This window comes from Palaemon carinicauda, chromosome 38 (genome assembly GCF_036898095.1).
Source record: "Palaemon carinicauda isolate YSFRI2023 chromosome 38, ASM3689809v2, whole genome shotgun sequence".
Lineage (NCBI taxonomy): Eukaryota > Metazoa > Arthropoda > Malacostraca > Decapoda > Palaemonidae > Palaemon > Palaemon carinicauda.
In genome coordinates, this window is record NC_090762.1 from 62477776 (window position 1) to 62492129 (window position 14354).

General features: G+C 39.6%; 1 protein-coding gene across 1 annotated transcript in view; it reads right to left on the bottom strand.

The window, feature by feature from the left end:
• LOC137630678 (putative RNA polymerase II subunit B1 CTD phosphatase RPAP2) overlaps window positions 1–14354 on the bottom strand; it is a 91209-nt gene that overhangs the window by 2866 nt on the left and 73989 nt on the right. The window contains exons 7-9 of the mRNA XM_068362297.1: window positions 13430–13553; window positions 12549–12730; window positions 10890–11044 (exon numbers count right to left, since the gene is read on the bottom strand). Of these exons, the coding sequence (XP_068218398.1) occupies window positions 10890–11044; window positions 12549–12730; window positions 13430–13553 (461 nt within the window). The remainder of the gene's footprint in view (window positions 1–10889; window positions 11045–12548; window positions 12731–13429; window positions 13554–14354) is intronic.

The following is a 14354-nucleotide window of genomic DNA, read 5'->3' on the forward strand; positions in this document are numbered from 1 at the left end:
AATTTTGTGGTTAAGCATAGGGAATCTACTCTCCATATAATGATTCCCATATTAGATTAAATATTGACAAAGTTGTAACAAAAGAGCCAATGCAAGTGACACTCTAGGGTTTTTTTCTCCTGGAGTCTCATTTCTCCTTACTGTCGAGTAGCTACTACTCCAGATTTTTCTTCAATACATCCTAGGGAGTCTTTTTGAAACAGTGATAGGACTTCAGGATTTTGCTGTGGCAGGAGCCCCTGTCGATCTTATAGGAATACATTTTGACGATTCTTTCCATGAGATCCCATTCGGAAGCTTTTCCCAATATTTTTGATTTTGGGAAACCTTCAGCCTGAATTGTGTATCATGTCCACGATCAGAGAGGGATATCAAATTCCTCTTGTTTAGCAATCCTCTTTTGTCCATGGAATCTCTAATTTTTCCAAGTTATATAAACAACTTGGCAAAGGCCCATTTTTTTTTAATAGTAGGTGAAAAACTGTATTACAATAGATTAGTAGAGGACATTTTATATGGCGTATCCATTAATTTTACAACAAATTCTTGTTTCTAAACAAGTTCATATTTCTCACAAAGTTTTCAATGGAAAAACTTTGATGGTAAAGAAAGCAGGTTAGATGTTTTCAATAGACTTGACAGATGCAGACTTACACATTCTATTTCTTCAGGATTCTAAGAAACTCCTTCAGTTTATGGACGATTAAAATATTCCCTAATCTATGTCTGTTTTGATCTCAGGACAGGTTTTCAAGTCTTCCTCATTATGAGATTTCTGGGTATAAGAGTTCAGTTATATTTAGATGAATGGCTGTGCTTGAATACGTCTTTGGAAAGGATATGGGTTTTAAAAATGTGGTTACTTACATTACTGAGAAGTTGGGGAGTTCTGGTCACTTTGGAGAAGTTTCTTCTGAGTTTAATTTAAAGGATTCTCATCTTTAGGAATAATAATATTGGACATTCCCTTTGTGTTTTTTCCATGAAAAAGAAGATTCTGTTTCTTCTGTTATTTTTTTTTATAAGTTTAAGCTAATGAAATCCCAATTAGTTTAGATGTGGGTAAGGTTACCAAGGACTATGGCTTCTTTAAAGAAGTTCACTCCACCTCCATCACCATTGGAAAAGAACCTTTGACTGAAACTCAAATTGTATTTCAGTGTATGTAGTCTTTGTCTTACATAGATGCAAAACTGACTTCTACCAGTGACATAGTAGGGGACAATCCTCATTGTATAATCTAGGAAGTGTCCTAGGAACTAGGGTTCTGGACATTTCTCTTTTCATGGATGCTTCCAAGGAAGGTTGGGTCGGAACCATGGATTACTGTATCTTACTGTGGTTGAAGGTGTCAACCTTTCACATCTGTTACCTGGAACTCAAAACGGTGTTTCTTCAGGGTCAGGAATCTCAGATATTTCGTTAATGTGTGGCTTTCAGATAAAACAACAGCCTACAGTATATTTGGAACCAGGGCAAAACCAGGTCAGTTACACTGTTCCTAATAGCAGAACTACTTTTATTTTAGACAAATCTACCTTGGTTTATTCCAGGAAAATTTAACATTTTTGCAGTTCTGTTAGGAGTAAACATACTCCAAAACTAATGGTCTTTATATCCTTTAATGTGTTGGGGATTTAGAGTAGGTGGAGAAGACTAATTGGAATATGTTTGAAAGTCACTCAACAAGAAATATGTTATTTTCCTTAGTAAAATAAATTTTTGAATATACTTACCCGATGATCATGTAGCTGCAACTCTGTTGCCCGACAGAAAAAACCTACGGTCGGGATACGCCAGCGATCGCTATATAGGTGGGGGTGTACAACAACAGCGCCATCTGTCGAGTAGGTACTCAGGTACTTCTTGTCAACAAGAACCAATTTTCTCCTCGGTCCACTGGGTCTCTATGGGGAGGAAGGGAGGGTCCTTAAATTCATGATCATCGGGTAAGTATATTCAAAAATTTATTTTACTAAGGAAAATAACATTTTTCAATATTAATCTTACCCGATGATCATGTAGCTGATTCAAAATAACAACATAAAATAAATAAGTACCTGGTAAGGAAGTCGACTTGAACAATTACTCTGCCTTTTTAAGTACGTCTTCCTTACTGAGCCTCGCGATCCTCATAGGATGCTGAGCGACTCCTAGGAGCTGAAGTATGAAGGGTTGCAACCCATACTAAAGGTCCTCATCAAAACCTCTAATCTAGGCGCTTCTCAAGAAATGATTTTGACCACCCGCCAAATCAAGTAGGATGCGAAAGGCTTCTTAGCCTTCCGGACAACCCAAAAATATTTCAAGAGAAAGATTAAAAAGGTTCTGGAATTAGGGAATTGTAGTGGTGGAGCCCCCACCACTACTGCACTCGTTGCTACGAATGGTCCCAGAGTGTAGCAGTTCTCGTAAAGAGACTGGACATTCTTAAGATAGACGCGAACACTGATTTGCTTTTCCAATAGGTTGCGTCGAATATACTTTGCAGAGATCTATTTTGTTTAAAGGCCACGGAAGTTGTGACAGCTCTAACTTCGTGTGTCCTTACCTTCAGCCAAGCTTGGTCTTCCTCATTCAGAAGGGAATGAGCTTCTCGTATTAACAGTCTGATAAAATAGGATAAAGAATTCTCTGACATAGGCAAAGATGGATTCTTAACTGAACACCATAAAGCTTCAGACGGGCCTCGTAAAGGATTTTTAAAATAGAACTTAAGAGCTCTTACAGGACATAATACTCTTTCTAGTTCATCTCCAACCATACGATAAGTTTGGAATATCGAACGATATTGGTCAAGGCCGAGAAGGCAGCTCGTGTTTGGCTAGAAAACCAAGTTGTAGAACATGTAGCCGTTTCGGATGAGAATCCGATGTTCTTGCTGAAGGCATGAATCTCACTGACTCTTTTAGCTGTGGTTAAGCATATCAGGAAAAGAGTCTTAAAGGTGAGATCTTTCAGGGAGGCTGATTGAAGTGGTTCGAACCTGTCTGACATAAGGAATCTTAGAACCACGTCTAAATTCCAACCAGGTGTAACCAAACGACGCTCCTTCGTGGTCTCAAAAGACTTAAGGAGGTCCTGTAGATCTTTATTGTTGGAAAGATCTAAGCCTCTGTGACGGAAGACTGATGCCAACATGCTTCTGTAACCCTTGATAGTGGGAGCTGAAAGAGATCGTTCTTTCCTCAGATATAAGAGGAAGTCAGCTATTTGAGTTACAGAGGTACTGGTCGAGGATACGGATACTGACTTGCACCAGTTTCGGAAGATTTCCCACTTCGATTGGTAGACTCTAAGGGTGGATGTTCTCCTTGCTCTAGCAATCGCTCTGGTTGCCTCCTTCGAAAAACCTCTAGTTCTCGAGAGTCTTTCGATAATCTGAAGGCAGTCAGACGAAGAGCGTGGAGGCCTTGGAGTACCTTCTTTACGCGTGGCAGACATAGCAGGTCCACCCTTAGGGGAAGTGTTCTGGGAACGTCTACTAGCCATCGAAGTACCTCGGTGAGTTATTCTCTCGCGGGCCAGAGGGAAGCAACTAGCGTCAACTTTGTCCCTTCGTGAGAGGCGAACTTCTGCAGTACCTTGTTGACAATCTAGAACGGAGGGAATGCATATAGATCTAGATGTGACCAATCTAGTAGAAAGGCATCTATATGAACTACTGCTGGGTCCGGGATAGGTGAGCAAAGTATTGGGAGCCTCTTGGTCATCGAGGTTGCGAAGAGATCTATGGTTGGCTGGCCCCAGGTGGCCCAAAGTCTCTTGCATACCTCCTCGAGGAGGGTCCAATATGTTGGAATTATTTGTCCCTTCCTACTGAGACAATCTGCTATGACATTCAAGTTGCCTTGGATGAACCTCGTTACTAGTGAAAAGTCTAGACCTGTTGAACAGGAGAGGAGGTCTCTTGCGAACTCGTACCATGTCAGAGAGTAGGTCCCTCCTTGCTTGGAGATGTACGTCAAAGCAGGGTGTTGACCGTGTTCACCTCCACCACTTTGCCTTGAAGGAGAGACCTGAAGCTTTTCCAGGTCAGACGTACTGCCAGAAGCTTCTTGCAGATGAAATGCATTGTCCTTTGACTCGAGTTCCATAATCCCGAGCATTCCCTACCGCCTAATGTCGCACCCCAGCCTACATCCGATGCGTCCGAGAAGAGAACGTGGTTGGGAGTCTGAACAGTCAGGGGAAGACCCTTTCAAAGGTTGATAAAGTCCTTTCACCAAGTCAGACCAGACTTTATCTTTCCGGAAACCGGGAACGAGACCGCTTCTAGCGTCTTGTCCTTTTCCAGTGAAAAGCTAGATGATACAGAAGAGGACGGAGGTGTAGTCTTCCAAGTGACACAAATTGAACCACGGATGACAGTGTCCTAACCAGACTCATCCACAGCCTGACAGGGCAGTGTTCCTTCTTCAGCATCTCCTGGATGGATCGCAGGGCTGGGGGTTGATCGTCTTGTTCAGCAATGTCCTCATCAGAGGGTTCCTCATCCGAAACTGATGAGGAAACGGCAACGGAGTGGGCAACGTCTGACTCGCTGAATCCGGTCGCACTGGTGGAGGCGTGACGGAGCCGGACACAAGATCATGGTACTGCTGCACAGTCTGTGAACTGTCAACCATGGGGACGCGAGGAAGAACAGCGTCAACCCGAAACTGTCTAGACTGTCTAGGTTGTGCAGTCAACCCCCTACAGGGTTGCTGAGGTTGCCGCACTGCGTCACAACAAGTCACCTCTGCTGGTTGTTGAACGTCTTCCTAGTGACACACTGAACGTCCACAACCACCTCCGAGAGTCGCTTAACGTCAACGTGCGACTGGCAACCCACACTGGGTCGCACCGGTGGAGGAACCATCTCAACTGGCGGACGTGAGTAGGATACCTCAGCGTCAACAGGGCGTACAACCAACCGGTAGGAAGGTTGTTGGCTAGAAGGTTCTTCTCCGTAAAAAATCCTCTAACAAGGACACAAGCTTGGACTGCATGTCTTGCAACAAAGCCCATTAGGGTCTATGGGAGCAGGTGTGGCAACAGACGGGGTTAGTGACTGAAGCGGAACCATTTACCATCCCTGGAAGCCTTGTTATGCTTTAATTAAAGTCCATAGGAGACTAAGCAGCTTAAGGCTCCTCTCCAAATGACAGAGTCCTCAAAGGAATATCAGAAGGAGGGAGAACAGCACTTTCTCATCTACCGGAACCATGTCCGAGAAAAGCTAGGTATTCTCAGTGAGGGTCTCACTGGTGCAAAAGCAGAAGACCAGAAGGCAACGTTATGTAACTGCTTGACAGTCTGTGAACTGTCAAAAACTGAACTGTCAACCACAACAGGTGCGTGAGGACATACAGCACTGGTGCATTAGTAGCAGACCAGAAGGCAACGTCATGTAACTGCTTGACAGTCTGTGAGCTGGCAACAACCAAAGCTGTGTGGGGAAGCCTCAACTCCTGACTGACTAGTCTGCTGCGGGCGAGTGGCGGTAACCACAGTGGGTTGCGGAGGCTGACACACCGTGTCAAAACACGGCAGCTTGTGGTAGCTCACGCACGGCAACGGAGTGCTCCGTGTGTCTGTGGGAGTCAGCATGCGTCTGGCAGGGTCGACAGCGCATGGGTGGAGGAGCTCTCACAACAAGAGTGTGGGAGCAGGCAGCCATGCTGGGCGCACAACCGTGGCAGGTTGTAGGCAAACGGGTGCATCGTCAACCTTCTCCGCAGTCGGAGTGTGGGAGCAGGCAACAACCAAAGCGGAGTGGTGGTGCGTGGTGGGGACTGCCGTGGGTTGCGGAAACTAACGCATCGCGTCAAAACACGGCAGCTTGACTCCACCTTCCCACTGCTGATGCGGTAGCTCACGCATGTTAACGGAGGGAGCCGCACGTCGGCTAACGTTAACATGCGTCTGGCAGGGTCGATTGCGCATCGGAGGTGGAGCTCTCCGCAGCCTAGTGTGGGAGCAGGCAGCCTCAGCGTGAGCTGGGCGCACAACAGTGGCAGGTTGTAGGCTAACGAGAGCAGTGTCAACCTTCTCCGCACGAAACTCCTGCATAACCGCAGCTAACTGAGTCTGCATAGACTGCAGTAAAGACCACTTAGGGTCTACAAAAAACGGCAACAGACGGAGCTACTGTCCGTTGTGACTGAGGGTCTAAAACAGCTGGTGCAGCAACAGACGGAGTTACTGCCTGTTGCGGTACCACCTTGCCTCTCTTGGGAGGTGTGCAGTCGTCGGATGACTGCAGCGAGTCCGAACTGACCCAGTGGCTACACATAGGCCGTTGGACTTGCGCGGAAGGGACCGACTTGCACTTAAAAGCCGCAAGATTTGGTCCATGGTTTCTTACGAGAAACCTCTTCCGCAGACGAGGAATAAATGGGCTCTCTCGTCTTTGTGTGGGTGGGGCGATCTCACGTCGGCAAACGTGTGTAGATACGCCCGAAACCACGGAGGGAAAAACGTCTGTTCGTCGATCAAGGCCTGTGGAACCCATAAGTCGTTCGACATTACTTCTCCCCTGGGCTTGGGAGCTTGTAAGAGGTCCCGGACTAGGTGAACAACTGGCACGAACAGACGAAACCCTCGGACGCAACACTGTAACACTTTGCGCATATCACTTTATCACTTTTGATTTTCTGTTTGCACTTATTTCACTGAAATCGAAACTTTAACTGATTTCTACCTGAAACACGCAATCCTATCCTTCATTAAAAGGTAGTAATTGCGAAAACAGTTTTACAATGCAACAGAAAAACATAAATAAAGATAAAGAATTCAGTGGCTGGAAAAGAGACTAAACACTAGATCAAATAAACTACGTTTACAATCTCTCACCGCAAAAAGCCTGGGAACAAGAATAAAACCCTAGAAACGTTTTACCTTCTTCCCCTACAGCGACTAGGGAGAAGAGAGAAAAAACGAGAACAACGTTACCCGCTTGAACGAAACGTTTATTCTCCTCTCTCTCCCTCCGTCTCTATCTCTCTCTCTCTTCTCTCTTGATTTAGCACCTGAGAGAAGAGCCCAATTATATATCGTTAAAACATGTTATTTGCTAAAGGAAAAAACTGAAAGGTTTCCCAAATAAAAAGTTCCTTTATTTAGAATTTAAACCATTTAAGCTAAGAAAGAATGAACGAAACGCTAGAATCGGTTTACTCTTACTGCAAAGTGAAACCGTGATACACTCTCTCTCTATCGTAACGATAGAGCGCAAGTTGAACGTTCTGAACGTCAACAACTGCGGAGACTAAAAACTAAACGTTAGTTCATCTTTGAAAACAGTACGAGACTATCAAAGAAAATCTTCCATAAAACATTAAAATTAAAAAAGTATTAAATTCTTTAAAGGTTAAATACGATATAACGGGCTCAATGTTAATTAACTTCGGTTCCAAGTTAGGACCGCCTACTATTAGAAAAGGTCGCATATAAACAAACATAAAAATTTATTTTTTATAAGTTTATAATAATAGGAAAGTTAACCGAAGAGGCCTAAAAAGGCGGAGAGATATAAAATAAATGGATCTATAACGTGTTATCAAAATTACCAAAAACCTAAACACACTTCCGTCTAAGGGAAGGGTCGGCCATTTAAAAGTGAAAGAGAGTCCATACTCTCTTCGTCACCATAAATAAATCTATCCAAAACGAGTTCAAGTTTTGAAATGAAGAAAAAACCCCTGCATAGCGAAAGCTCAAAACTGGAATAGTGTACTTCACCAAATCGTTGTGAAAACAAAACCAGTTAGGGACGGCGTATTTAGTAGGTCTTGCCGGTGGCACGACAGAGGAAAAATTGGTTCTTGTTGACAAGAAGTACCTGAGTACCTACTCGACAGATGGCGCTGTTGTTGTACACCCCCACCTGTATAGCGATCGCTGGCGTATCCCGACCGTAGGTTTTTTCTGTCGGGCAACAGAGTTGCAGCTACATGATCATCGGGTAAGATTAATATTGAAAAAAAAATATTTTGCTCACAATTCCAGATCACTTAACGTGGAAAGTGGATGCCCTGTTACAGAACTGGTCAAATCTGGATCTGAACGTTTTTCCCCTGTTCTCCTTGATTTGAGCAGTGAAAATAAAGTTTAGGGTATCTGCAAACAGCAGTATGACTATGGTGGCTTCATTTAGCCTCAAAGGTGGTGGTTTACTGATCTGATGCCACTTGTCATTGTGACAAAGGACTTTGCCTGACAAGCCAATCTTATCAGACGACTGGTTTTGAAGTCAGTTCACCCAAACCCCTACATGCTTCATGTAACCAGAAAGGGTCTATCCACTTTATTCTAATAACAGACACAATTGTTCTTAATTCTTTCAGATTGTCTATCTCAAGTCCTAAAGGTCTGTTCACCAATAATTTGCATCAAAGATAATGGAATGTTTATTTTGATTAGTGCAAATCAAGGAAAGTTTTGGTAAGAAGAATTAGTTTGGACAATTTGTTAAGTTATTGCATTTAATTTTACGAAAGGAAATCATGTAGCGAGTCTATTATTATAAATCCACGCTTCATACGATACTCAAGCATCTAGGCTTACACTTATCCACTTCCGGTATAGTTGAGGATGTATCCAAGTTATTTTACTATTGAGAAGCTTATGGTTGTCAGAATGAATTATTGGAAACTAGATATAGTGTTACATCTTTAGAAGATTGGCAGTTTGAACCTTTGGTAGATCTCTTTTAAAGGATCTCAGTAAAATTTTTCTTTTAGCTTTAGCCAAATGCATTAGTGGACTGCAGACTTTTTACCTACATTCCTAGCTAAAAATTATTTTAGGACCAAAGGTTAGCCTCAGTTTGTTTACATTCACTCTTTGGAGAGAAAAGGCTGTGATACCCTAGGAACAGATTTCCATTTCCTTTGAGAGCTGTTTATTTAAGACAGGACTGAAATATTAGATGAAAAATTCCCAATTTGTTTGCAAGGGTCATGATTTTTTTTGGGGGGAGAGGATTCTTTTCAAAATGCTAAGTTGTTTCTTGTTACGGGTTTAGTGACAGAAATACACAAGGACTTTGATTAGTCAGTTAAAGGATTTGAAGATTCAAATTCATAAAGTAGAATTACAGCCGCATCTCTTTATTTTCTACGAGAATCCTTCTTAGGAAAGAGTTCTTGGCAGAAGCGCAGTGATGTACCTAGTTGGTTTTCATAAGACACTGTCTAAAAGAAACTTGATTTTCTTAGAAATTACTGGGCACTGGATGCTGTGGAGGGTGTAATGTAAATTAGAATTTACTCTAAATCTGTAGTATCAATTTTCTAAATGAGAAAGTATGACATGTTGGCTAATATAATAAGTGTATAGTTTTAAAAGTTTGTAGGTAGTAGGTTGGCCAGGGCACCAGCCACCTGTTGAGATACTACTGCTAGAGAATTATTGGGTCCTGTGACTGGCCAGACAGTACTTCATTGAATCCTTCTCTCTGGTTACGACTCATTTTTCTTTTGCCTACACATACACCAAATAGTCTGGCATATTCTTTCCACATTCTCCTCAGTTCTCATACACCTGACAACACTGAGATTACCAAACAATTCTTCTTCGCTCAAGGTGTTACCTACTGCAATGTAGTCGTTCAGTGGCTACTTTCCTCTTGGAAAAGGTAAAAGAGACTCTTTAGTTATGGTAAGCAGCTCTTCTAGAAGGACACTCCAAAATCAAACCATCGTTCTCTAGTCTCGGATAATGCCATAACCTCTGTACCATGGTCTTTCACTGTCTTGGAGTAGAGTTCTCTTGCTTGAGGGTACGCTCAGGCACACTATTCTATCTTATTTCTCTTCCTCATGTTTTTTTAAGTTTTTATAGTTTATATATGAAAGATTTATTTTAATGTTGTTGCTGTTCTTAAAATATTTCATTTTATTATTTTTTACTTCTCTCTTGTAGTTTCCTCATTTTCTTTCCTCACTGGGCTATTTTCCATGTTGGAGCCCTTTGGCTTATAGCATCCTGCTTTTTCAACTAGGGGTGTAGTTTAGCAAATAATATTGATAATAATAATATTTGGGATGTGTTTGGGACCCAATCTGGAAACTTGATTAAGAACCGAGATTTTCTTTTATTTAGGATAAGTTGCTGTAAAATTAAATGAAGAGGTAAGTTTCAGGTAACTGATAAAGTCCATTAATCTAGAACATTGTACTGTATTTCCTACCTCTTTCCTCTACTAACCCACCTTCATCAGTGCGGAAATCTGCAATATGAACATCAGGGGATTTCATAGAAATACTTTAAACAAAATTTTAATGATAAGATTTATTTCTAATTCATATTCATCTAATTCATAACATGCCCCCCCCCCTCCTTCCCACTAACTCGTGATATCAAAAGGCTAGTGACTTAATTTTGACTTTGGGACTGGAAATACAAAGGAACTATGGTGTACCCACGCCGAGATAGTTGCCATCAATTACGAAATTAACTCAGTTTTTCATTAAAAGGGTAGTCATATTATAGGAAAAGAAAACAGCATTTTTTTTTTAAAATTAAGAGCAGATGTCAACAATTAGTTAGCTTTGTAAGAAAAACCCTATTAATATTAGGCGAGTATAGAAATACATTTTATTAGCAAAATTCAATGTTTTCATATACTGTCCTCTACACATTGGTATAACTTACCAGCTACACAATGCATTGCATAATCGCCATTGTAATTATTTATCATCATTAAGTATTGCACAGTACTCAGACATTCCTCTAAACAAAACTAAAGATATATTGTCTATTCAACAAGATACTTTTACTTGCCATAATGCAAGATTACTTATGAAAACTTTCTAAAGGCTACCAAAAAGTTTAATTTTTCATGATAAGCTTTAAGAATGCACTTTTTAAAACTAGAAAAAGTACAAGATTTTAATGCTTACTATTTCTCAAACTTCTCAAGAACAATTGACTGTCGCCACTCCACTTGAGAAAAACTGTCAATCAGAGGTAAAGTTGAATTGCCCTTATCATCTTTATCAACCAAATCCATTGCATTGTCTTCATATTGATCCTTTCCTCCAAGAAATGATACTACCTATGTATGAAATAAAAGAGAACAGCAAAAATAACAGAAAAATCTTCAATAATTCATATTTGCTTTGACAAGATCCCATGCATGTCACTTAGCTCCTCCTTTAAGTAATATTACAGGTTTTTTGTTCCATTTATATTAGAGAAGTGTTTGTTCTTTGTCTAATTCTATAAAACAATAAGGAATTCTAGTTTTCATGGTTCTGACAGAGACTTAGTTTTTTCTTAACAAAATACTTTTAAATCTTTTATAAGCAGTTCCGGTAGGCCCTGCTGCTGCCTCCGATGCCTTAGATGACCGCGGAGGTAGCAGCAGTAGGGGATTCAGCATCATGAAGCTTCATCTGTGGTGGATAATGTGGGAGGGTGGGCTGTAGCACCCTAGCAGTACCAGCTGAACTCGGTTGAGTCCCTTGTTAGGCTGGAGGAACGTAGAGAGTAGAGGTCCCCTTTTTTGTTTTGTTTCATTTGTTGATGTCGGCTACCCCCAAAAATTGAGGGAAGTGCCTTGGTATATGTATGTATGTATGTATGTATGTATGTATGTATAAGCGTCAGAATTCCTTTGTGTATCTTTACATGGCAGGGGCTGCCCTGTTAACCCTATGCTCAACTCCCCCCCCCCCCCTCCTTTTCATTTGAATCCACCATGAAGGGGAATTTCCCTATCTGTTCCAAAAGAGGAAAAGTAACCTTCTAGGTGTTTTTTATTATTATTATTATTATTATTATTATTATTATTATTATTATTACTATTTTATTCAATGTTTTTGCAATGAGGAGACTCAACATTTGCCATCCAATATCAGTCTACCACTCTACTGATATATCCCTGCAAAGTATTGATAATACAGTACTTAGGAAGAGTAAACACTGGTCATGATTCATTTTTAAATCTTTCAAATTGATTAAAACAATTTTTCCCCATGAAAGTAATGCCAACTAATTTCTCAATTCTTAAGTATAGTTTAGTAAGAACAAATGGTTTATGCTATATAAAAATGTACACTAGTAATAAATCTTTTCAGTAAGGATTAACATATTTTAGGCATTAAACTGCAAGAGTCCTAAAAGATATGTTTGATGATGAGTATGAGAACCATACATTATACCTTTCTGTTATAATATTTCTGCTGAATTTATAATGTAGTTTTTTTTTTTTCTGATATAAACCTCTCTGAAAATTAACATGGTTCTGTATAACATGGAAATGTTACACTGAGCCATGTTAATTTTCAGAGAGCTTTATCATTAGCAAAAAAAAAAAAAAAAAAAGAAGAAGAAAAAAAATACAGTTTAAATTCAGCCAAAAAATTATAACAAGTTTGAAGATTTACCATCAAGAACAGTTTTCATGTCTGCTTTTGCAGTGCAATTTCTTAATCTACTCTTATTATATTTTATATGAAGCTTACAACTTTACTCTCATGATAAGCTATGCATATTGAAAGAAAATGAAATTTGAGCATGCAGTTATCTGTGTATCTGACACAGTTAAAGAATACCACCTTTAGCTGTTGCTTTTTTGCATCCTCCTGAAGTTGTTGATAATCTGGCAATGGACACCTGGGTTGACTAACCATTTCACAACCTTCTGTACCTAGGCCAGATGTGTCATTTCTTTCCTCTTCATCAAGTTTCCTACATAGTGCAATGTACTTTGCCTTGGCTTCAACACTAAGTTCCATGCCTTAAAGGGGGTGAAAGAATGTTAACATAAAAAAATATGTTACAAAACTGTCTTACAGCAACAAATAAATTTTCTTATTACAATTTTTATTTTCCTGAAAGTCATGGCCATAGCTGAATTAAAATTTTACTTTTGGCCTTTTAACTATACCCTTAACCTTGACTCTTGGCTTCACTACAAATGTTGAATAAATCTTTACTCATAAATCATACTGTACATTAATTTTGAAGTCTTCATCTTTAAAGGTACTCAAATTATAATGCTTGAAAAATTAACATTAACAGATGGATTAGGGCCTGACACATAAACTGATGGATGAGAAAAATGGTCAATTACTAGATACCTCAGAATGGTAAACTGGAGGCATAAAAATTCCAGACAAGGGTTATTGCATAAACTTCTAATGTCCATCTGCATATCACTGTCACACCACAGAAATACTGTGGGCAAATGCTATTCAGTCATCATATCATATTTAGAGTATATACTAATTTATACTACACACTATAATGAAGATACTGTATATAGTATTAGAGACAAAGCATTATTTTTTTTTGTGAGATCAAGGATTTCCATAACCACAGGAAATGACTTTATTCTTCTTAAAGTCAATTAACATGTGACGGCCACTAATAATGACATGATTAGTACATAACAGTACTGAAGTTGAGATTAAAGGTTGACAAAATTTTAAATTACCTTCACTTGTGTTGTAATCTTCCCACTTTTCTCCAAAATGTTCCAGCATCCCTTTAACGTATACATCACCCAAAACCATACGCAGAGATTCAAAGGTCATCCATTCTTGTAATGCACGTTCTATCTGAAAAGAATATAACTGAATACAGTACAGTATACCTTAATAAATACAAAAAAACTTTGATAAAATTTAGAGAGAGAAGCTGCCTTTTGGAAAACAGAAATTTAATAGCATAATTTCATATTTTATACTTTCCCAATAATTATATTGCTTCTCCAAAAGCCTGGTTTAATCAACACTTACCTATATAAGAACATCAGTTGAATATAGAAATAATAAATTATATTATTAAAATTCTGTTTAATTCTATGACTCTCCCCTGATGTTCTTATTACTGACTCCCCAACTCTGTTGGAGATGGGGTGCAAGAGAAGGAAAGAGAAACTATTCCAAGTTCAAGTAAGGAAATGAAGTTAAAGGTTATTAACCTGGTGTAGGTTAATTGTCCAGAATACTTTGATAAACTGTTTAAACTATGGTTTGAAAAATGGGATTCCAAACTGTTTACTAAAATAAATAAAAATACAGTACTGCATATTGGCTTTTTAAGATATCGTTTTGCTTGCACCTACTTGGTACACCATGAAGCTTCTGTTGGAAACTTTCCAAAGAAATATTTCTACAAAAAATCAGTAAGTAGCTGGGCTCCTAATATCATGCACCTTCCCTCTCAAACATTGATGGTTTTTGGATTTAATTTCTTGTGCAATTCTGTGATCGAATTTCAACAAGGAATGTCATAGCATTTTACATTAGCAGGGGCTTATGGACCATCAGCCCACGGAAAAAATTAGAGACACTACCTCTATCACCTTTGTTTGTAGAAATATGTTATTTTTATAATAAAATAAATTTTTGAATATA